At 40.9% G+C, this 25,045-nt stretch overlaps 1 protein-coding gene across 1 annotated transcript; it reads left to right on the top strand.

Moving 5' to 3' along the window:
* The first annotated feature begins 14,979 nt into the window (after positions 1–14,979).
* On the top strand, positions 14,980–16,754 carry LOC131256197 (probable sugar phosphate/phosphate translocator At5g25400). Its single transcript, XM_058257218.1, has one exon. It carries the CDS (start codon positions 15,176–15,178, stop codon positions 16,226–16,228), a length of 1,053 nt encoding a protein of 350 aa, XP_058113201.1. The 5' UTR covers positions 14,980–15,175; the 3' UTR covers positions 16,229–16,754.
* The last annotated feature ends 8,291 nt before the right edge of the window (positions 16,755–25,045 follow it).

Genomic DNA, 25,045 nt, shown 5'->3' with positions numbered 1-25,045 from the left:
GGTAGTAGTGAGAACGTGATTGAAAATTATTGGGTTTTACGGCTTTTCCTTTGGTTTTAGGATATTTCATCCATGTTTGGTTTTCCATCTCTATACTACTGGATGCGGTTTGGCTATTGACCCCGGCGTCATCCATGCTAGTGTCAAGGCTCCGTGGCCCACCATGATTTATATGAACTGAGCATTTACTATTGAAAACTACGAGCTGAGTGGAGCTGACTTCTGTGTTTTCCCTCCATCCAAGTCTGTGTCAATTTATTAACTAGTTGGATGGAAAATAAATATTAGTGTACCTTGGGAAGTTTTTAATGGTGCACATTTAATAAATACTATTTTGTTTTTGGTGGTGTGGTCCATTTGGGATTTGGATGTCCCATTTTTGAGATTATGACCTAAAATAAATTGGAAAAATAGACGAGGTGAATGATACATCTACATCATGGTGGGGGCCATAAAGGTTCAACACCAGCTAGGTGATGAGTGTTAGGGTCATTAGCTAAATTACGCCCTAAACTATTAGGGTTCCGTAAGTCCTGTCCTCTCAATTGGACCTGCATATGATCAAGATACACCTTACCTAGGATCATCCCATCCCTTCAAACAAGGGTTGGCAAATGACACAACAAGACATATGGCCCAAATCACGTGGTTGCAATTATTTTTAGGTTCTCATTCATGGGGAAGGAGAGATTTTCATCATTTAAAGATTGCTCGAATCTTGATAACAGGGTAACTTGACCCCTACTCCAATAGATTTTAAACTTTTTTTATCTATTGGCGGGTCACTTAAGCCCTACATGCAATACTTAATATAAAAAATTAAATGCAAAAATGTCCTTACACCTACAAAATATAACAAATAATTTAAAAGTGCATATCATTGTAAGCTTCTTGAAGATATTGGCATCATTTCATCCGGCTTAAAGGAATTTGGCGTAGTTACCCTCGGAATTTAATTAAACTGGGCTTAATACAGTCTTCCAAGTAGCTTCCACTACCCAATGAAGAACGAGTACTTGGCATCAGCTCCATCACTCTTATATGAAGAGATTAACCATAAAATTAAAGAAATGCAAGTTGAAGCGGCTCACGCGCCTATCTTCATTATTCTCATATAAGAATATTAACTATAAAATTAATAAAATATATGGTTTCGATGCAGCGACTATTAGATACTTCTAAGTGTAAAGACTCTTTAACTGAATCAAATAGGCTTAAAGACTAATTAATAACCTTTCATCTACCTCATCAAGCTTAAAGCCCAACAAATAAATCAATTTAAAAAAGAGTCAGGTCATATGGTAGCCAAATAGCCCGACAACCCGCGGCAACGTGCTAGGTGTGCCCATTAAAGTGCCACAATGCACCTAAGCAGCCCCACCGCCCACCACCCGTAACGCACATTCCTCGCTTCCTAAAATCCTAAAACCCTAAACCCTAAACCCTAGACCAACATTTATTTAATAAAATTTAAATACCATTTAAATAAAAATGATTCTATTTAACCATATTTAAGCTTTGCTTTAATTCAATACTAGATTTTAAAAAATATTTTTTTAAAATATTATCTACATATAAATTTTAAAAACTCAATTAATACACCATAGGAATCATTTTTTGTCATCAAAAGAGTAGAAAAATGGGTGTTATGAATAAAATACTCTTTAATACCTATCCTAATATATTTTTTTATATTAAAACTCAAGTTGACTTTTGTCATCATGTGCTGTTTGGCACATACCACCAAGCAAAGACAACTCAGGAACATACACGTGGCATGTCACATGCCAATGCAGGCCGTTCTTCATGAGACCCGTAGTCTGTAGAGATAGTGCATAGCCAAGAAACAGCACTGATTCGACTATCTAATTCATCATTTTGGACCGTTGATTCTGGACCGGTGACCATTTTCTTTTCTAAACCGTCCATTTGGTGGCATTGGTCAGATAGTGTGATCTGTGGCCACACCTCATCCACAATGGGGCCCACGGTTTGGATGACCTGGATTGGGATGTATGGATACCTTATGTCGGTAGATGGGTTGACACAGCTTGCTGAGCTGTCACACATTGTACTGGCCCTTTATTTTATTTTAGTCCTAGCAAATAATACGAAAAGGAGTGGACGACTTATTCTCCGTGACGGAAGCAGATTGCGTCCTGCCCCCAGCTGGACGATAATCCGTCCAGGCAGACCTCTGTGGGGTCCATTGTGATGTATGGATTGTATCTATGCCGTTCATCCATTTTTTCAGATAATTTTAGTATAGGAGTCCAAAAATGAGAGAGATCCAAGGCTCAGGTGGACACACAGTGGGGATTGAACCCCCACCATCTAAAACTTCTTGTGAGCAGCTGATAATGTTGGATGGAAAATAAACGGTGGATCTAGGAAGGTTTCAGCGGTGAGTTTTATTGTTTCCGCAGCTCCTGCGGTGCGGTCTACTTTAGCATTCGACCTGCCTAATTTTCAAACTCATATTCTAAAATGATATGAAAAAATGGATGAACGGTGTGAATAAAACCTACACATAACGGTGGGCCCCACAGAGGGCAGGACGCAATCCACTTCCCTCCATGACCTGCCCAACGCATTAATAATCCACTCCAATTAAACGAGTCCCACATCTACCAACGTTGACAGACTCTTTAGATTTGCTATGCCCACACGTCTATCAGGCCCTGTCCATCTACATGCAAGCACACGTGCCAAATGGCACATGTGTGCAAAATCTGAGTTTTCCATCCGATGTGCTGCACCGTTGACGCCACCCGGCCTAAAATTCAGGCTGATTCACTCCTCTGGTAGGCCATGGTGTACAGAAGAAAGATGGCTGAAATTTCTGTTTTAGACGTCCGTACGAAAGGCTCCAATCAGCTAAATCTGTATTTCAAGTGGGCCATATGAAGAAAAACAGGCAGTGGAGGGACACCAACCTTTGATTTTCAAGGTCTGCCATAATTATTTTATGAAATCCACTCCTATCATTAGACGCCAAGTAAAATTTAGACTATGGGGTCAAAAATAAAGTCAATCCATTATTCAAGTGGGCCACAAGAAGGAAAATAGTTTCGAGGGTGAGCGTTGCCCGGTAAATTATTTCCCTTCATATGGCCCACATGAATTACAAACCGAGCTGATTTTTGGGCCTTAAATCTAAAATGGGTGATGCACTTGGTGACCCAAGTGAATTCTCTGTAGACATCATGGTGGGACAGATGTAAGAAATTTCATATATATTTGTGCATGCTACATGAAAGTCGTTTGAATTTGGCTTTAAAAGTTAGTGGCACCAACGTGACATTTTAAATTAAATCCACTTTGATAATCAGGTGTGTGACCATATTTTAGCCATAAGGCCCAAAAATCAAGCATAGTTTGCCATTTAAGTAGGTCATATAAAAAGAAACAATATAAGAGGCAATGTTCACCCTCCAAACTATTTTTCTTTGTGTGGCCACATGAATCACGATTGGGCCTGATTTTTAATCATAATGCCTGAATTCTAGCATCTAATGGTTGGAGTGGATTTCATATAATCATCATGAAATGCTTCAAAAAAATCAAGAGTGGGCATCTTTTTCCCAACTATTTTCCTTTGTATCGCGCACCTAAATTATGTACCACACCGAATTTTGGACCTTACATCTAATAATAGTGCTACGTACCTAGTGATCAGGGTGGATTTTACATAAACTCTGATTAAGCTATACGTGAGAATTCGTAAAATCCCTCTTGTGCATGATGTAGTTTCACTCTACCTATCAAACTCAAATCTTTAAATATAACATATTTCATATACAAGTGTTAAACACAAATAAGTATTTTAAGTTAATTGTGATTTGAATTCCAACCCGTACCAATGGACTCCTGAGAGTGTGTTTGGTTTTCTAACTACAATGATAAATGGTTAGAAATGGGTAATGATTACTTATTATAATAATTGTATGGTGACATCACTTATATTTTACAATAATAATAGTTAATTATAATTATTTGTTTCACCCGAAAATCATTGTAAAAATGGTAATATCATGATGCAAAAAAATGTAGTGATTATAATTTTCTTTATATATTTTTTTACACGTACATTTGACTCTTAATTTATAAGCCGTAATTCATGTTTAAACAAACACTTTGAAACGATAATAATTACTTATTTACTTTACATTATAATCTTGTAGTGTTTTTCATATAGGAGGAACATGTGTAGATAACGAGTATTTTTCTAAAATCTTCCTAGAAATTTCTCGTGCTCTGAAATAATGAGATTGAGAGGTAAGCCTTATATTTCGAGTTCTCTTATTTTAGTGAAGAAAAGAGATGTATTATTGTCCTAGAGTGACATATTATTGAACCTTTTAATTCTTTGTGCTCCTTATTTCTTATTTTTTGTTTGACTTTTTCAATTTTTGTTCCGAATTTTCCCTCTTGTGATTTTGCGTTGTTGGCATCTAATGTTTAAAGACGTAGTAATACAACACAAACCCCGGGCACACTACCTCACCAAAAAAATAAAAGAGAGAGAGTAAAAGTTGAACGACCATCATTGAAACATTTTAAATCAAACGTTTGTGATTTCCATTCATCTTGAAAGGAATAACCTTATGAATGGTTTAGATGGCATATAATGATCATGGTAGCCTCTACGAAAGTTCCAATGGTGGATATTCAATCCATATCATGTCCTGTAATGTGACCCACTTGAATTTAGATGTGTTTTATGCTAATATACTTCCATCCATGAGCTGGTGAAATTGATATACGAAGTGGATGTCACATGAACAATATGGCGACCCTGCAAGGCTTCAACCCCTAGAGACATTTTGCTAATGAATGTGCACACTTGACTTCTTTAACATTAGATCTGCCAACGGGTCCACTTTGATCAAGTCCCATAGTACTCATATCCTGCTAACCAATTCGGGTCTGGTTGGTTCTAGACCCATATTTAGCCAAGATTGGAAACCCGCTGGGTACCGATTGGATCTTTTGATTTAGGTTTCAAGTTGGGTTTTTTAAGCTAAGAACATTTACAGAGTTACCTGGCTCACCTCATGGATGGATTAGATCACACACATGTGCCACTTTGACATCTTTATGGTGTGTAAACGAGCTCTCTTACACGTGTGGATTAATAAACGTTTTTTTTTTTCTAAAATCATTAATATAATATAAAACATATATAATTGTCGGGTAAAAACCAATCAAACCAACGTGGATTTGACTGGACCTGACATACATGAGTTTAACCGGGTCCATCACGTTGGACCCCAATAGACCCAATTTATAAGACCCGAACCAAAGCCGAATTCTTTAACCAGCATTGGACCAGGACCCATTGGAATGCGTTTGGGTCTACCCATCGACGGCACCCTTTAACATTCATTCCCAAGTGAATGGTGGGATGTTCATGACCGTCAGTTGGTGAGATCTTTCATCTGTCATGACATCCACGAAGGATTGATTAGATGAACGATCCAGATCACTAGACCAATGGGCCATGTGAGCTAAAATCGCATAATACAAAAGCTCAAGGATATTTTTGGAATAATAAAGTAGGAAATAGCGACAAAAGACAGAGTTGGTGGCTTCTAACAAACAGAATAGAAAATCCTTCTGTTTGAAGGACTAAGCGCCAGATAGTCACGTGACATGAGAGGTATCGTCAACGAATGCAGCCCATGTGGAAAATCCCCTCATCACGCGTTAACCCCTCTCCTACGAATCCTTCCTCCCGGACTTCAATCCACTTTCCAATCCGCTTTATAGAGAAACCACTTGTACATGCGGAGCATAATTCGAAAGATCTCATCCGTCTAATAAGGTGGGCCATACCAAAATGTAGCCACAATGTGTATAGATGGCTACAAATAGCTTTCATGGGTTCAAAATATCTGAGATATCAGCCACCAGCGTTAGGATCTTTTTCAGTAGAATGTGGACCGTTGTTGTGCTTCTCCTTTTAAACATGCACCTTAACGTCAGAAATCGAATGGATAAGATTGTCCCATCAAGTGATTTTCAGATGTAATATATCATGGAAAAGAAGAGATCCGAAGGTCATGATTTTTAAAACATGGGCCGACATGTCAGTATTGAAAACGTGTGTCCACTATGAAAGATGAGGACCACCTTATCATACCACTTCTCGTATATAAATATCTTTTACCCTTAATAAATAAAAGAAGGGTGACTTGAATTTTTAGGCTCTGGTGTGCCGGAACGCGTGCGTACTGAATAATTTAGTACTCTTTTATGGTACTGAGTAAACTCAGTTGGGTCCACCATTAATGTATATGGTTTATCCACGCCTTCCATCCGTTTTTCCAGATCATTTTAGCGGTTGATCCAAAAATTAAAGAATATCAAAAGTTAAAGTGGACCACACCATAGGAAACAGTGGAAACAATGAAATCTACTGTTGAAACCTTCCCAGGGCCCACAGTGATGTTTATTTGTCATCAAACCTATTCATAAGATCAATAAGACATGGATGAAGTGAAATCATAAATATAAACTTGATCCAAAACTTGTGTAGGCCATAGGAATTTTTCAACGGTTTATACTTAATCCACACTATTTCCTGTGATGTGGTCCACTTAAACTTTTGATGTTCTTATTTTATTGGGTAAAGCTGTAAAATTATCTGATAAAATGGATAGACGGAGTGGATGAAATATATAAATCACGGTGGACCTACTCAGTACGCAATCCGCTTTCGTGTACCAGGGGCCAGGGCTCAGGGTATGCGAATTGCGTGCAGCAGCCGGCTTGGACAGAGCCTGTCCGGTATACAATGGGCGCGGCTTTGGTGGATCCGAGGTGGGTGGATAGTATATGACTTATATCCACGCCGTCCGTTCATTTTAATAGATCATTTTAGAGCATGATTTAGAAAAAGAAGCAGATACAAATTTTAGGTAGATCACACCACATGAAACAATGATAATTGAGTATCCACACCAATCAAAACATCTTGGGGTCCACCAAAACAAAGTTTTAAATGGTCCATCATCACTGTTTACTGTTCGGTAGTTCACTTGATCTACTTCATTTTTTGAGATCATGCCATGAAATGAGCTAATAGACGGACATCATGAATTTAAGGCACATACATCAGGATGGGCCATGGTATGGGAAGATTTGAACCCCTTACAGTTCCGAAGACTGGCATTGTTCTAGTTCGGTCGGATCCACAAGAATATCTAGAATGGCGAACACTATTGAAGAAGAAGACCTTCAGAATGTTTAGCAGATAAGTGGAAACTAGTTACACTCTGCTCGATCTGAAACTCGGTTTGAATTTATGACAGAAGACGCATCTAAGAAAGAACTCCACGTCAAGCCTAAGCAAACCCTTAGACGACAACCTTAAGCCGAGGGATCGTCCTCGTCCTCATCCTCATCTTCCTCCAGGAAAGAGATGGCCCAAGCCGAGGCCCCGTCTTCGTCTCCGGCTTCGTTTGGAGAAGGACCGCCTGGCTGAGGACTCGTCCTCGTCCTCATTCTTATTGTCCTTCAGAGAAGAGGCGGTTCGAGCCAAGGCTGGGATGAAATGTGAGTGCATTATGCATTAAACTTAGAAACTATCATAAGTGGACGTGACCGGTTACTTCGCCCGCAGATACGCATGACACAATACACGATCCTTGGATCGCGTACAATATCTCCACGATCTGAAAATCCTCCTGATTGAGCAAATCGTGCCGAGATGAACGGACCCAGACCATTCAACAATTAGGTATAAATATGATGAGACCCCACTGCTACAGGCATGCAACATCTCACACCCTCTCTCTGCAATCAACTTAAACTCAGATTTCCTTGACCTGACTTAGGCATCGAAGGATCCTCCGGCTTAGCCAGGTCTCCTTTGCTCACTCTAAGTGCAGGACTAGGGCTTGTTGTAAGTTTGCCACGCCAAGTGGAGAGTGGTCCAAATTTTGGCTTCAACCGGCCACATATCTAGTAATCCACCAAAGCCGCACCTGCCTGCAACTCTGCAGGGGCATATTGCCATGTCTGTCTGACATCCGATCCGCACATCAGTTTCTCCGGCTCATGATAAGATGGGAGTAGGAAAAGTGGCAGATCCAAAGGTGGACCACGCCATAAGAAACATCGGTGGGTATTGAACAATTGGGTCTCAAAAAAATTCGAACAGGTAGACTGATACGTGTGTTTTTCCTTTATCCCTCTAGAAATCACCTTACGAACGGCTGGATGGCATTGTAACATCATGTTGGGCCACAATAAAGTTTCAGTGGTACGTCTTCAGTTCCATTCTTTATTACGGTGTGCCGGACATGACATGTGTCTTGGATCTTGCTCGGAGCACGCTCATGTTAACATGAGCTGGATTTTGGAGAAGAGTGGATTAGGTGTTATTCCGGTGATACCTTAGTGGGTGTTATCCTTATTGTGTGAGGTCTATCTTGATGAATATTTTGTATATCTACACCGTCCATATGTTTTTACAGATCATTTTAGAAGGTGAACCCAAAAATTAAATATATTTAAATCTCATTTGGACCACGCCACTTGAAAAAGTGGTGAATGACTATTAACAACTTTTGCAAAAGTTTTGGATCAACCGGATCTTTGTATCTTCCCTTCATCCATGTCTGTTTTAACTTATCAACCGGTTGGATGGCAAATAAACATTATGGTACTCCTTAGGAACTTTTTTATGGTGGGCGTTCAATCACCACTGTTTCTTGTGGTGTGGTCCACCTGAGAGTTGGATCTGCTTAATTTTTAGGACCACATACATTTTAGAAAATGAATGGACGGCGTAGATATATGACAAATCATCAAGGTGGGCCCCATGGTAAGCGTAACACCACTGAGGTACTAGCTAGGTAACACCTAATCCACTCCCAACTGGAGAAAATGGAGAGACTGAAGAAACACAAGTACAATGTGGATGTCTACCGTTTCTAATAACGGGCCTACCTATTGAGTAGACCAGATTTACTTCACATCTGTACTGTCGGACGAACCTGATGAATGGATAGGATCTCGCACCCGTGAGAATGCCGGTACGTGTGGTGGCGGTGTGTGGATGTGGTGTCGTTGTACAGTCACATGCCCGGGAGCGGATTAGGCGTTACCCGGATAACACGTTAGTGTGTGTTATCCTTGCCATGTGGGGCATACTTTGATGAATGTATTGTATATTCATTCGCCCATCCATTTTTTCAGCTCATTTTAAGGTGTTATTCTAAAAATTAATTAGATGCAAATCTCCGTTGAATACACCATAGAAAAAGTGGTGAATGATCATTAAATTCTTGTAGGCTACTAAGTTTCTGATCTTTGTATCATCCCTTCTTCCGTCTCATTAACCTTATGAACAGGCTCGATGGTAAATAAACATTATGGATTTGCTTATGGTGAGCCCCAAGGAGTTGTTAATGGTAAGCATTCAATCACCACTGTTTTCCTTGGTGTAGTCCATTTGTAATTTGAATATACTTTATTTTTTGGAACACATCTTGAAAATAGGATGTAAAAACAAATATACAGTACTTTATCAAGGTAGGTTGCACAGTTACACCCGTGTAATGTGTTATTATTGAAGCTGTACATGAGTTGAGTTAGCTTGGTCAGCGCACTCGACTTGGCTAGAAAAAGCTCCATTTGCTTTAGCTTGAAATTGGATTCGGACCTTGTCAAGCTGGTATTTAAAGCTTGGAAAATTTTTGAGCTGAGTTTGAACTTGTTTGAGCTCGACTCAACTCAACTTGAACCCCAACTTGAATCGAATTGGCTCAGTGACTCAATCATTTTGATCTTGATATTGCTATCCAAGTGTTTGATAAAATGTCTCAAGGAAGTGTTATTTCTTGGATTGCCCTCATACCAGGGTATTCTTGAAATGGGTATTCAATGAAAGATTGAGGAAATAAATCTCGACAAAAAAATACATAGTAAGACTACTCTTATGTATCTTGATGCTACTCATCGAATATTTGATGAAATGCCCACAAGCACTTTTATTGATTTACATTCGAAGTGTGGAAGATTGAAAATGTAATATGTATTTGAGAAAATTTGCACAAGCTCGAACTCGGCTTGAGCTAGCCCAACCTGCTGACTGATTCAAGCTGAGCTAGTTAATTATGCTCAAGGACTGAGCCAAGCTGGCTAGTTAGGCTCGAGGACTAAGCCATGCCGAGTTCAAGTTAGGGTTAGTTGTTAGCTGAGTCGAGCCAAGTTGTGCCAAGCTTAACTCGATTAAACTGGTGTATAGCTCTAGGGGTTATGCTGATAACACCTACTCTGCTCCTTCCATGCCCACACAGTTTTGTCGGACGCGGCTTGTGTACTATCGTTGCTTATGCTGAGTATTGAGGTCAACATAAATAGGCTCTCTAAGGGGCCATGTATGGGTTGTATTTACACCCTTTATCCATTTTTTCATACCATTTTTACCACATAAGCTAAGAAACCATTAAAAACTTCCTTGGCACACAGGAGATTTGAATAAAGCAATATTTACATTTAATCTGACCATGTCAAATTGATGACTCATATTATCTCACATGGCAGTAAGATCTCAATATGAGATAAATAGAAGATCATTTTGGCCACTCTAAAGGCTTGGCTTATTTTAATCAAAATACAAAAAAGTCATGAATAACACGAAAAGATTAAGTCCAGCTAAATGCTATTATTGGACATGTTATATATTTAGCTCACATGATAAAGTCAACTACTCACCGTAATAACCTCATGATCAATAATGGATATCGACTAAAATATGATTTATGACTAGTTATGTATTCAGCCGATGCACAATAGTATTGTATAGAAAAAGCTCTTCTGACCAAAACTACTATGAAGCAAGATAACAATAGTGTCAAGTTGGTTGACATTCACAATGTGCTACATACATTTAAGCGAAAACAGGACAATGATCACCAAGACAACGATCACCAATGGGTATAGAACATGCACACAACCAATGGTCAATCTACTACAAACGACTACCACATGTGGTGTTGTATAACAAGCCACAACTATTTATGGACCTAGATAATTCTTTTCATATCAGCAAGAGTGACTGCGTAGATCTCTTTCCAACTACCATCTTAAAATTCTATAAATGGGAGGAAGATTGAAGAGTTCCGAGTCATAGCCAACCCAACAAAATACAAGAGTAGATTAGGTGTTACTACTGAGGTGTTCCCTTCCTCTATGCCCAAGTCATTGAACCAAGAAAGACCTCCCATCTATGCCGGTTATTAAATCTCACCATCTACGTCACATGTGCTAGATCGTTGAAGATTATCCTTTGTAAGCTCACATCTTCTTTTATTACAATTTTGTTCATTCTGCTTTCTTGTTATATTAATCAATCAATGAATCTCTGTTATTACGATGAGAAAAGCTTGTTTCAATTGAATGGCAAAAAGAACTCATTAGAATTATGACTCCCCTCTTCTTAAATTGCATATTTCTTGGTCATAGAAGACTGTTCACGGTGTCTATGTATATTATGCCATTAGGGTTAAAGGCATTCAGTTTAGATTGGGGCGTATTAGGATATGAGACACCTGACATCATATATGTGACCTTATGAATCAATTGGATGACAAATAAACATCACAACAGGTCCTAGTAAAGTGGGCATCATTATCACTATTGCTTCATGTGGCATGATCCATTTGAGCCTTGGATTTACTTTATTTTTGGACATATAACTTAAAATGATATGCCAACATGGATGATCGGCGTAGATAAAATCTAATCATCATGGTGGCCCTCGGAGTGCCTTCATGTATTGAAACATGCGGGGCAGTAAGTAATCCACATTTGGTTGCACACAGAAGCAGATTATGTGGTGTGGCACACATCACCTACCCCATGGTGTGTTGACGTCTTCTATAGGCCCCGGTGAGATGCACACAAAATCAACAAGTGCAAGCCATACTTGGCTTAGTGCAGCGCATGTAAATATATATTGATTTTTAATAAAAAAATATTATATAATATATATAAAAAAGGTTTGCAAAATACTTTTTTTTTAGTGTTTTAGGAATAGTCCCACATTGGAAAATGAGAGTTTTTAGTATAAATGTGGAGAGTGGAGTATTATAATATTTACCCACATGGTCCAAGGAGTGCGCTCGTGCTCGGGCACGAGCATGGGCACGAGCTGAGTCTCAGTCACGGGCACGGGTACGGGCACGGGCTCGGTGCGAGGACATGGGCATATGAGGCAGTGTGGTTGTAGAGGCGCAAACCAGTGCGACTAAGAGCTAAGGCGGATGGTTGGTTGGAAGACTAGAGGACTGAATGAGGTCCCTTAGAATATATAGATGCTGGAAAAAGAGCTATTGCAGGGAGGTGTAACTGCTCATGCACTTGATTGTTGACCATGTAGAAACTGCTGCATGTGACTAGCCCAACAGCTAGAAACGGCTAGCCAGTGTCTCACAACAGTCAGAAATAGTTACATGCAGTAGCCATTACACTACATGCACAATAGCTAGAAACTGCTAATCACGGCTAGTTTCTCCCAATAGCTAAAAAACGATCAATTGGATTTATTTCCCTGAACCATAACTCCCAGCCACCATTGCCTATATAAACTGGGCTTGGATGGGTTTCTAATCCATCACAACACGCTTCAGCAAACTCATACGAACCATAGTCACTCCTATAGACCAGAAATTCCAGCAAGACAGAAAGGCTCATTTGAACCATTGCTTGAAGATCAGACCAACAGTGTGGTCTAGAACGGTTCATCTGAACCATTAGCTGAAGAACAGACGGGTGCAGTGGGTCTAATTCACATTTCTTCTTATTCTTTTTGTGGGATTTTTTCTTTTATTTTCTGCTAAAAATTGTGTAACGGAGTTCAATTAGTGAGTCTTCGTGTTTGCTAAACGCAGATCCACACCAAACTCATCGTATCTTAGAAGCAATTTGCCTGTAACCTTCCAGCATACTCAATTTACTTGAGTAAGGACAAATAACGCTTTAAGGACAGCGTTCTAAACGTGCTTCAGCCTGTCCTAATTCCAATTTATTTTGGTTTTTTTATTTTTATATTTTGCAGAAAATATTATTTCTGTATAATTTCTCTACTGTGCACATACGTCACACGGCCACGGCACGACTAAGCGTGCTATAAAGAGATGATCCAACCCAAATGAATATTTCTCATGGCAGCTCAAGCCTTATACAAAAACATCTTTTATATACATGAGATTTTTTTATTTTTTTATTTCAACAAGAAAACTACACTAAAAATAAAAATACTTAAAAAAGAGAAAGAAAAAGAAAAAACTTTTAATTTTGAAATAAAACTATTTTAAAATACGATATCATATGATCAAGAAGACCTAAATAAAATAAAAACACAAGCTTTTCTACCATTTCTATAGCTTTTAACATGTTTTTAATGGTACACTTGAACATTGGATCCGTTTCATTGTTCAAAATTTTTTCCATGGTCCACTTTAACAATGATCCGCCTCATTTTTAGGTCCATGCCATAAAATGGATGGACGGTGCGGATATAAAATATTCATCATGGTAGGGCCCACGTAACCTGGTGACGTCAACACACGGCGGAAGTCGGTGGTGTGTGACACATCACGCAATCCCTTTCCGCTTTCCATGTGCGCATGCGCTTCGTTTCCATTGGTTACAAATGCCACATCCGGCCTCCGCCGGACAGTCTCCGTCCATCACTAATCAAGATTGTACTGCCGTCCGTTTTGTTCAGATGGGCCCACCATGTGTTACAGCAGACCTCATAGCACCAAACAAGGAGAATGATTAAATAAAAAATGGACTTTCACTCTAAGCAAGGTGGGCCACATCCCCAGAATGATATTAATCACTGACTACCATCTCTTCCAACGAAGTACATGCTAACGGTACTCGCTCGAGGGCATTCCAAAAGCATCGTCGCCACACATGTGGAAAAGGAAAGCTTCCGTGCAATATTAGCCACATGATCGGTCCGATTTTTGAGCCATGCATATATAAAGAGGGGGATCGCCTGATGAACGGCTCCGATTTCCATCTCGTGTGGAAGTAAACCAGTCGGAGCAAGTTCACGGTCTTCAAGTGGAAGAGTCGTCTTTTCTACAGAGCTTTGACTAGGCTTGTTTTTGGACACTGACTCTGAAAGGTCAGTTTCATAGGATACCGTCCATTTACAAAACAAAAAAAGGCCTCGCTTTTTATTAATCCAGACCGTCCAAGGACCAATATTGATATTTTCTCAGTTGAATGTGGACCGTGGCTATAATTCTTCTTCACCGTCTATAAAGATATCTAAAATCAAAATATTGGGATTGTCTTTTGATGAAAATTTCTAAGCGTACTCCACACATAGAGAGATTCAACAGATGAACGGTATGGATTTCCGAACTATCAATCCTGCATACGGTAAATAAACACGTGGACTCATATCGTATAACGTTTCCTACGAAACCGGAGTTCTCTGCAACATCTGTTGTACGCAGCCGGTACAACACCGAACTCTGCAGTGCCCACCGCACTGTTTGACCAAAATCTACTCCGTTCGCTACGGCTGCGGAAAACAGATGGATCACGACTGAGGAGTGCCACACCACAGGGAACAATTAGGAGGGAATCCCAACCATTTTGTGGGCCCAACATGGTATCTATATTCAATCCAACCCGTTCATCACATGATCCTCACGAGGATGAAGCGCTCCCCCAAAATAATCCTAGAAAAATCTTAGGTAGGCCAAAGAGAACGAACGTAATGATCTTAGTCAGGGTTTTTATCCATCTAGTGTGGATAAAATGATTTTTGGATCTTTATTTTTCATATTTACGGTTTAAAATAATTTAAAAACCAGATTAACGGAGTAGATTTCGTAAAAACAGTACGTGGGGATCCACACAGCTCCAGCGTTGCACAAACAGAATACAATAGGTGTTGTAGACGACTGCGGTCCAAAACAAAACCCCTTCCTTCTCTTCTTCATCCCTCCCACGGATTCTCAGACCCCAAACCAAAAATGCAAAACACGGACAGTCTATAACATCCTTCCTCCTCCACTAACCTACACCCCTCATCTCTTAACCTACACCCACCTCCCCAAAAAAACCCCATCTCTCCACAGTTCATAACCCTTCACCTAAAACCCTCAAAACCCACCTGCTAACACACGGCGCCATGGGCAAAGGAGCATCTCTCCAACCAAACATAATAAAGAAGATCCTGCTATCATACACATACGTGGCGATATGGATCTTCCTCTCCTTCTCTGTGATAGTCTACAACAAGTACATCCTCGACAAGAAAATGTTCAATTGGCCATTCCCAATCTCTCTAACCATGATTCACATGGCCTTCTGCTCTTCTTTGGCCTTTCTCCTCGTCCATGTCTTTCGCATTGTAGAACTCCCATCCTCTATGACCCGCGAGGTCTACATATCTTCGGTAGTCCCCATCGGTGCTCTCTACTCCCTCTCTCTTTGGTTCTCAAATTCCGCTTATATCTACCTCTCCGTTTCCTTCATCCAAATGCTCAAAGCCCTCATGCCTGTTGCCGTCTATTCCATTTCCGTTGGCCTCAAGAAGGAGCAATTCAAGTCAAACACCATGGCCAACATGCTCTCCATCTCTGTCGGTGTCGCCATCGCCGCCTATGGCGAGGCTCGCTTCGACTCCTGGGGTGTGGCCCTCCAGCTTGGAGCGGTGGCGTTCGAGGCAACTCGGTTGGTTCTTATTCAGATCCTGCTCACCTCGAAGGGGATCACACTCAACCCGATCACGTCGCTGTACTATGTCGCGCCGTGCTGTTTTTTGTTCCTCTTCGTGCCGTGGGTGCTGGTGGAGTTCCCTGTGCTGAGGCAGACGTCGAGCTTTAGATTGGATTTTGTGATTTTTGGGACGAATTCGGTGTGTGCGTTCGCGCTGAATTTGGCGGTGTTTTTGCTGATTGGGAAGACGTCGGCGCTGACGATGAATGTTGCTGGGGTGGTGAAGGACTGGCTGTTGATTGCGTTCTCGTGGTCTGTGATCAAGGACACTGTGACGGTGGTGAATTTGGTGGGGTATGGGATCGCCTTCCTGGGTGTGGCGTATTATAACCACTTGAAGCTGCAGGCGATGAAGGCGAAGGAAGCGCAGAAGAAGAGCACACAGGCAGATGAGGAGGCGGGCAGGCTTTTGGAGGAGAGGGAAGGGGACGGGTTGGGACGGAAGAGCGAGGCTCAGGCTTGAGAGCTGCTGGCTGCTGATTCTTGAGCAGACCAAACATGGTTTTCTATTTTTATAATTGGAAGAAAAAAATTAAGATCTTGGAGTTGGGTTTTTGTCATGGAGGGAAATGGGGAAATTGGTGTTACTCAAATCAGTTCATCAGATCGATTTGAAGGCGAATTTTCTATTTGGGTATGTTTTGGATGGTGGATTGTGGAGGCAGCAGGTTTTCAATATGGGTGTGTTTTAGATCTTCATTTCTCGTATTATTGTTCATAATTCTCATGGTTTCCTGATCTGGGGGCTTGAATTGAATGCTCTGTTCGTTAACTTGCTACACCAGTCCATCCATGTGAGTAATGACAGAAGTCCTACAATGGTCCTCCGATTATTTACTAGACACGTCTATGTAGGAACTCTTCCCATCATAGGAAATTCAAATGCTTATGTATATTGATATGTGGTCATCTTTGCTCCTTCGAACCTTATTCTCTTACTCTGTAACTTTTGTCATTGTGAATCGTATTTTTGTTTATCGCGTTGGGCATGTTTACTCTCTATTATATTGCAAAAGTTTGCAGATCGTAGTTTTGATGGCATAGTTTTGGAAATTAATCGTATCCATCTCTTCTCTATGTTTAATTGATGCATGCCCAATTCTTTTCTTCTTAGCTTTCATGAAACCTTAGCTAGGTTCTGCAATTCTCTTTGGTCATACTTTCTGATACAATTCTTATGGATTCTATTAGGTGTGCCTCCTTTTTGTGCTAGAGTTTGATTTTTTATTTCTTTAGATCAATGGCATTGAACTTTTTATTTTTTTTGGAAAGGTAATGAATTTTATTAAAAGAGCCAAAAGGCAAAAAATACCAACTGCAAGCCCAAAACAAACTCCCTAATCAGGGAGCCCACTCTCTGATATATGTATGTTGAAAAAGAAAAAGGCCCTACTACTAGAAGCAGGAAGAGACCTACAACAGTTCCTAAGACATTGATTGTTACTTTCACCCCAAATGGTCTATAAACCTGCAAGCAAGGCCATCCTCCATTTAGCTTTAACTTCTCTTCCTGGATTTCCTTCGTGCAAGCATAAGATGTGTTGGCAGTTGGAGAGTTCGGGATGCTTCTCGGTCCACCCTGTCTACAAGTTGCTTCAAGTCCGTGGCAGTGGTGAAAATTTCAGTGGCATAGCTGCTACCAATTTTAATTGGTCCTACGCTGCCCCGCCGATAGTTGCGGCCTTTGCTTGGTTGGTTGGTCAAAGCAACATTTTGACAGTGGAGAATCTTCGATAAAGGGGAATGGTCCTTCCAAACATTTGCCTTATGTGTACGGTTGATTCGGAATCTATTAGCTACCTATTTATGCATTGTCTGGCAGCAACCTCCTTGTGGGATGGCATCCTCTCCATGTTCCGGGTCAAGTGGATCTGCCCAAACTACATTGAATTATTCCTATTGTCTTGTTGGCACGAGGTACAGCTCAAAGAGGAGTTGAAAATCCTCTGGCGTTTGTGTCTCCTGGCGGGTTTATGGACCATCTGGGAAGAGAGGAATGGGAGATGTTTTAGGAACATAAGTCACTCTATGGGAAGTGTAATGTTAAAAGCAAAGGGCCTGGTTATTGAATGGGCACCGAGCTTGAAAGGGGAATTTTTTTATTTTTTTTCTTGGGTTAGCATGTTAGCACACACCACACTGTTAGCCACACCCAACTTTGGAATCGATACCAAGCTTGAAAGGGGAAATTGATTATTCTTTTATCATGTAATTACTCTAGGTGGCTGCCCATCCTTTCCCTGTACAGTTTCGCCTTTTGGCGCTTGTTTATAATATGCTTTTCTTTACCTTTCAAAAAAAAAAAAAAACAGCCCCTCCACTGTATTCGGCATCACCCAAGGAATTTTAAAGAAATCCAAAATGCTGTCCCACAGCTCTCTTGCAAAAGGGCAGAGGGTGAATAGATGGTTCATTAGCTAATAACACAAATTTTATTAAGAGAGCTAGAAGTGAACACAACGGACACAGGTCCCCTTTCACAATTAATGGCCGCCGGAAGGACGAATCTAAAAGACAGACTTTGCCTGAGTGCTCTCACCTCTGCTTCATTAGATTCTTTAATACCTGAAGGGATCAGAAAACACCTTTATATTTCCACTTTCATTTCTTAGATCAACACTCATCTCATACCACCTCAAATTCCCAAGAGAGCTACCACTGAAGTTGAGTTTCATAACACTGGTGGGGGAAATTCGCACTTTGCTTTGTGGCTCATCAAAGAAGTCAAGAGCCGCCTCTCTAAGAAGATTGTTGGTGGAGGTGCACGGAAAGCTGATGAGTAAGAGTCCATTGGATTATTTATTATTATCTTAAAGATAATAAGGGTCCTTTGGGTGATGAATTTAATCATAGAATCCTTTAACTCTTTCCACCAGGCAATTTTTTAATAATCAAGTATTAGTCACAAATAAAATTGGCACTTGATTGATAATCTATTCTTGTTTAAGGTCTTTGTTTGCTTGCTCATAGTGAAAATCCACTTCTTTATAATTACTGCTGAGCTCCACTATTCTTTTGTTCTATGATTTTCATCCTTTTTCTCTCTTAGTATGCCGTGACATAGTAATGTTGGAGTGATTTCTGGCAAATTTTAGGGATTTGAGATGCTTTTGTCATCTTGATGAATCTTGTAGTTGGTGTTTACCATCAACCAATTTTCAAAAAGGAAGACTTGACTAAAGAACTGGTCATGGTCATTCCACATCCATGTTTGGCTTGACTATGTTAATGGAAGGACCATTGAAGCACCAGCAAGAGCACTGCTAATCCAGACGGGTTTCTCCCTATGTAGCCATGCAACATTACACGAGTTGGATAGGCCATAGCCAATCATCCAACGGGTTGAAATGCCATATTGCAATATTGATGTTTGATGTAGTAGTGGGTGTGCTTGCTTGTCGAAGCCTTTTAAGCATTCCCTACCAGGCTGAGGTCAATGCATGCAGCATCACTAGCTTGATGAGGTTGTTGAGCATTACCAATCTGCTAGAGCTGACGAGTAATGATCCTTCTTCAATGGTTCTGTGTGGCACGAAACCTCTTCCACCATATAGGTTATGTATCGATGTCTCCCAAGAATTGCCGTATTCAAACATCATCCCCTCCACACTATGAATTTCAGAGCCTTTTTTTTTTCCCCCATCTTGGTTTGTTGAATACTTCAATTGGTTTGGCTGTTTATCCTTATCTTTTGGGAGTTCATGACTGTTGGTAACATGAAGAGGCGGTATGTCCTTATTTGTGACTCATTTTTAAACTGAATCAGCCAATATGAAATTCAAGGAATGGGAAAAAAAGGACCTTCACAAAAATTAGGAGCCATGTCTGAATTGTGACCTTTTGAAGATGTACATTTTGAGCCAGTTGGCTGGTTGAAGGTGATAGGATCTTGATGGCCTACCTTTCAAGAGCTGTTTAGATACTGGCTAGTGTTCTATGACAATATGATTTCTCCTTCTCAATAATAGATCATTACTGTAGACTTTATACCAATATATTCATGAACCCAGGGAGACGTAGGAATCTTGTTTTAAGTGGAGAGACATACTACATGCTTGGCTGCCTTGTAATTTAGGGCCCATTGGTATCCCCCTTTTTTTCTTTTTCTTTTTTATTTATTCATTTTTGGGGGGTGTCCTTGGAAGTAGGAACCTTCTAAGGTGGTAAAATAAGGCAAGCTTGGACTAGAAGCCCCATAAACCCAGATCATTCCCACCAGGGGATATGTCTCTCCCAACCCACCTAATGAACTAGAGATTGCAGTTCTTGTTTGTAAATAACTTGTATAGTGTTAACATTTCTAGAAGATGAGAAAGGAGAAGGTCAAGGATTGCTATGAGGTGTGTGTGATCTATTGTGTGGGTTATCAAGCTTCATAGGAACCTCGACGATGTGGACTTTCGTGGTGTCCATTGACGCCTGAACCAAGGATAGGAAACTGTGGAAATGGGTAATGGAAATTCACTGCCATCCTTATTTCAGGTCATGAAAATGTGGAAATGGGTAATGGAATTTCACTGCCGTCCTTATTTTGGGCCATGAAAATGTGGAAATGGGTAATGGAATTTCACTGCCATCCTTATTTCGGTCGTTTTGTCGGTTCCAAAATTGTGGAAGGCTCCCAGGGCTAACGAAGTCCCTTGATAATCTGCGGAGGCGAAAATTTTCTCATCCCAACATGTTTCTTGTGTTGGAAAGATGCGGAATCAGTTAATCACTTGTTGCTTCTTTTGAAAGCAGCCAAGGAAATATGGTCATCCTTCTCTTGTCTTATCAATATAGCTTGGTGCTCCTAGGCTCCATTGCAGGATCGATGGGATAGTGGGGTGGTCCACTCAAGGCTAGGGGAAGTGTTGTGGAGAGTTCTTCCTCTAGCTATTATGTGTAGCATATTGACAGAAGGAACAACAGGATATTTGATGATGGGCAGTTTGAAGAGAAACCATTAGTTGGCCAAGTGTGGTGATTGCAGACATCATCATGTTTTAAGATTATGAGACTTCTGAAAAAAGGATTATGAGACTTGTCCGAATCGACTCAGACCTGCGTGGAACCGATGCAGTTCGACACAACATGAGTTACAAATCGACTCGAGAAAAGACCAATTGGTTCAAGTTGGTGGCGAGTCTTTTAACTATGTACATTGTGAGCAGTTGGAATAATGTGATCCTTGATGTGTATTCATCCCAGAAAAGGCCCACTCCTTGGATCCGTCCCCAACCCGGTTGGTGAAAATTAAAAGGTGATGAAGGCTCAATAGGAAATCTAAGGAAATCAAACATTGATGGGATTATTTGTGATCATCAAGACTCACAAAGAGATAATTTTGGTGGATGGTATATGGTCAATCGTGTGCTGAAGGTAGGTTTGAAAGATCTCTTTTGCAATTTCATGGAGTATATGGAAAGAATGTAATGCAAGGTATTTTCACATCGAGCTCAAGTGGGGTATTCATGGGATGCAGGGGCACATTTGGGGTGGGCAGCTTATGTGAGGCGAAACTCATGTGATTTGGGACTTATGAGGGGGTTCGGCTATGGACATAACCCATGCGATGTGGAACCTGAGTTATAAGATAAATGGATTGATTTGTCAGGTTCTGTTCAAGCTTTCAGAGCAAGTAGTTAATTGTCCCGTTTGATGTTCTAGACTCCTCACTGGGTTTATTAATGCAATGGTAACCACACATTGGTCAGATGATCCTATCCACTGACTCCAGAACTTTTGGTGATCACAATAGATGGTTGGAAAATATCCAACCGGTGGCCAACAATCAATTGGCAAAATCTTTCCATCATATGATGGCTGTAATGATTTGGGGTATGGATCATTAATGGTAGCGTCAAACAGATCAACGGTCCAGATAATCTACAAATGTTTTGCGTCTCCATGTCCTCACTGGCCTTTTTCTATCAGACTCAAGTTCAACTGATGGTAAACATTCAATTGGATTCGAATCCGGGTCTTTAAGAACTATACCCGAACCTAAAAGAACTCATACCCAGAAAGACTAGAACCCATGGGACCCGCAGCCTGAACCTGACGACAGCCCTAGAGTCATGAGGACCTTTTATGCGCACGTCATCATATTCGGTGGAGAATAAAATATCCATCTCCAGGAAGTGCGCACGATACACTGAATATGTACATGCTAATCGGGACCATTGATTTGGTGCTCCATCATGTGGATGGTATGTAGCACAGAACTCTATGAGATGATCCCAGCCATTGATAACGACACCCACCGTTGAAACCTTCCTAGGGCCATGTAATGTTTATTTTTCCATACAATCTGTTGATATGGTCAGTTGGACCTGGATGAAGGGAAAACATAAATGTCAGCTTGATCCAAAACTTCTCTGGCCCTTCAAGATTTTTTTAATAGTGGGCGTTCAAACCCCACTTTATGGTCCATTTGAGCATTTGATCTGCCTCATTGTTCGTCTCATGCCCTAAAATGATCTGAAAAAATGGATGAACGGCGTGGATAAAACCCATACATCAAGCTGGGCCCCACAGAACCCCTGACTGGAACGATTCTGTCCAGCAGGGCAGGACGCAACCAACCTGCTTTCGTTTTTCGCCCACCATAAAATACCAAACCTACACGCGTGTACAAAGTCAGCTAATGCACATGCCACCACATATGCCAACGTGGCAGCAAGTGCAATATCCAATCCATCCATTACAAAGGGTATAACGATGTATAGACCATACCACAAGAATCAGGCCTGTCCATTTGGCATACCAAAATTCTGAGCTTTGGGTGGGCCATAAAACTGGGCCCACCTAAATCCAACTCTTTCTGGCATTTGCACAGATTCTCTCAGCCTTTTGAGAGGATTCTCTTCTGTTTTTCCTTTTTTTTTTAGCTTGTTAGTACCCAACACTGTCAGTTGACACTACACTGTTAGCCACCCCCACTGGGGATCGATACCAAGACCTCAGTGTTGAGGTGAGGTATCTTTCACTAGGTCTACCACTTGAGCTATGGATCTAACTCACATGATTTTGCTGCATTTCATTTCATCCTAATTTCAATTGTCACTGTTTACAATCAACCAAACACCATTTTGCCCATGTGCATCCATTTACCATTAACCAAACAACCCCTTAATCTACATGCACTAAAGCTGGTTTGCACATTTGAATCTGTAAATTCCATGCATATCCCGTGAGTGTACTCTCGAGTAGCGGTTTAGATCCTTTGTGAAGTTTGGACCTGCAGGCAGCCTATATCTATGCTTGATCTGAAACACACATCCAGTATAATGCGGCAAAAAGAAACAGAAGATGGAGACATGCAATGTGTGCGGAATTCTAATTAAACTGCTTCCGTCCGTCCATTTATTCCTCGAAATTGAGGACATACCTACCAGTTAATTTGCTTCATTTCAATGCATTCCAATTTAGACGATGGGAATTTCAGGATGGACGGACGGCTTGGATTCTCTATTTTCTCTCACATTGCCACGTATACCTGCTGCTGCTGCTGGTATTTGGGTAGACTCTTGTGTTAGTTTGAGACTACTTTGAAAATGGTTGTGGGGATGATGTACAGCATTTCAAATGATCTGATAAGGACACAATTGGAGGTGTTGCATATCTTAGTATCTAGCAAATGGGTGGTCCAAATTCGAACGGAAAAATCAGATGATACTAGTGATGCCATTTTCAGTAATGCCCCATCTACATCTGGGTCAGCTATTTGGACGCTCTAGATTACCTTTAACTATGCCATGTGTGCGATTGTAGCAGGTGCCGCAACTCCCTAATCATTAACAGTAGGCTGTTTACGTGATGTTTGTGTGACATCCACTCCGTTCATCATTTGCATCGGCTCATGATAGGACGTAAGTCCAAGATCGTGACTGATCCAAAACTTAAGTGGGCCACATGAGAGGTAAATGTAGGGATGGGGCTGTTGGCCTGTCGATGTTTTGGATCAGGCTGGTATTAGATTTTTTATTTTTATTTTTCTCTTTATCCTGGTGGTACTCACCTTATGAACAGGTTGGATGGCAGAGAAACATCAGGGTAGACTTGAAAAAGCTTTCAACGGTGGTTATGCCCATCCCCATCCCCACTGTTCTCTACGGTGGGCCCACTTGAGCTTTTGCATGGGCCTTATTTTTGGTTCACCTAATAACATCATCTGGTGCAAATGATGGACAGAAGGGATGCCTACACATCCCTGTGGGCCCCACATAGCTTTCTGTTGCGCAGAACCCTGCTAGGAAATTCCTGTCCGTTGAGGACCTCCGAGCGAGCCATTTATCAGTGGCCCACATTTAACTTGGAGCTGTGGCAATCGTTACCATACTGCCCACTGTTTTGGTACAAACGTTGCACTTCTGACTAGACTAACCAACAGTTTTTTTACAAGTAATAATGCCAAGGGTCAGATGTCTCTCTCTGTTTCTCATACGCTCAAAATCCACCGTAATAATGTAGGACCCACATCCACTACATCCATCATCACCTATGCCCTTTCAATTTCACCCTGTAATCTCAATATGGTCAAGAAAACCTAGCATACCTCCACATGTGGGGTTGTCCCGTGTTGTCCCACTGAAGCAAGTGTATATAATCCAAATAATAATAATAATAAAAGAACCCTACAGCTCCCATCAAGACTGTTTTTAAGTTGGGCCCAGTCACGTTTCTTCAAAAATCTTTGGAGGGTGGCGTTTGGAAGGATAGGTGGATTCGGCCTGCATATGCAATGGCCCATCATATCATCAGTTCCAATCATCTAAAAAAATATCAGCGTTGATGCTAAAAGATGGCTGAGCAACCATTCCTGGCATTGCTCGCAATGCTAGCTAGCAAACCTTATTTTATTACAGTACAACCAACCAAATAGATGGAACACTGCCAGTGGGTAATTGGGCATTTGGAACCATTCAAGAGGTAGGTCCCAACAGAACAGAGGACCGCCCAAGTCCATGTTGCAAATTGTTAAAGTTCTTTTTAGGGCAAAAGAGTACCGTCAGTTGCATCGATATCCTCTGCTGGTACACTCTGAACGGCCGGATATCCTCGTCAACTCTTCATGGATGAGAAGATTTCACGATAAAACTGCAATGCCACTCCAAATTGTGAAGCATGCCTCCCTAATCCACATGACCCAACCACTTGGCTACAATTTCACTTCAGCAGTCCCAACTACTCAAAATGGGCAGTCCAAAAGAAAGTGACGACTAACTCTTGAAAACGGCATAAGAAACTGTCACCACCTTCACAAATAGGGGTGCAATGCAAGCTAACCATTCCACCA

This window comes from Magnolia sinica, chromosome 1 (genome assembly GCF_029962835.1).
Source record: "Magnolia sinica isolate HGM2019 chromosome 1, MsV1, whole genome shotgun sequence".
In the NCBI taxonomy this organism is placed as follows: domain Eukaryota; kingdom Viridiplantae; phylum Streptophyta; class Magnoliopsida; order Magnoliales; family Magnoliaceae; genus Magnolia; species Magnolia sinica.
Note: the sequence above shows the minus strand (reverse complement) of the source record. Positions and strands in the feature narration are given on the sequence as shown.

Coding starts and splice junctions, on each gene's coding strand:
- LOC131256197 (XM_058257218.1), top strand. CDS start 15,176: ATGGGCAAAGGAGCATCTCTCCAACCAAACATAATAAAGAAGATCCTG.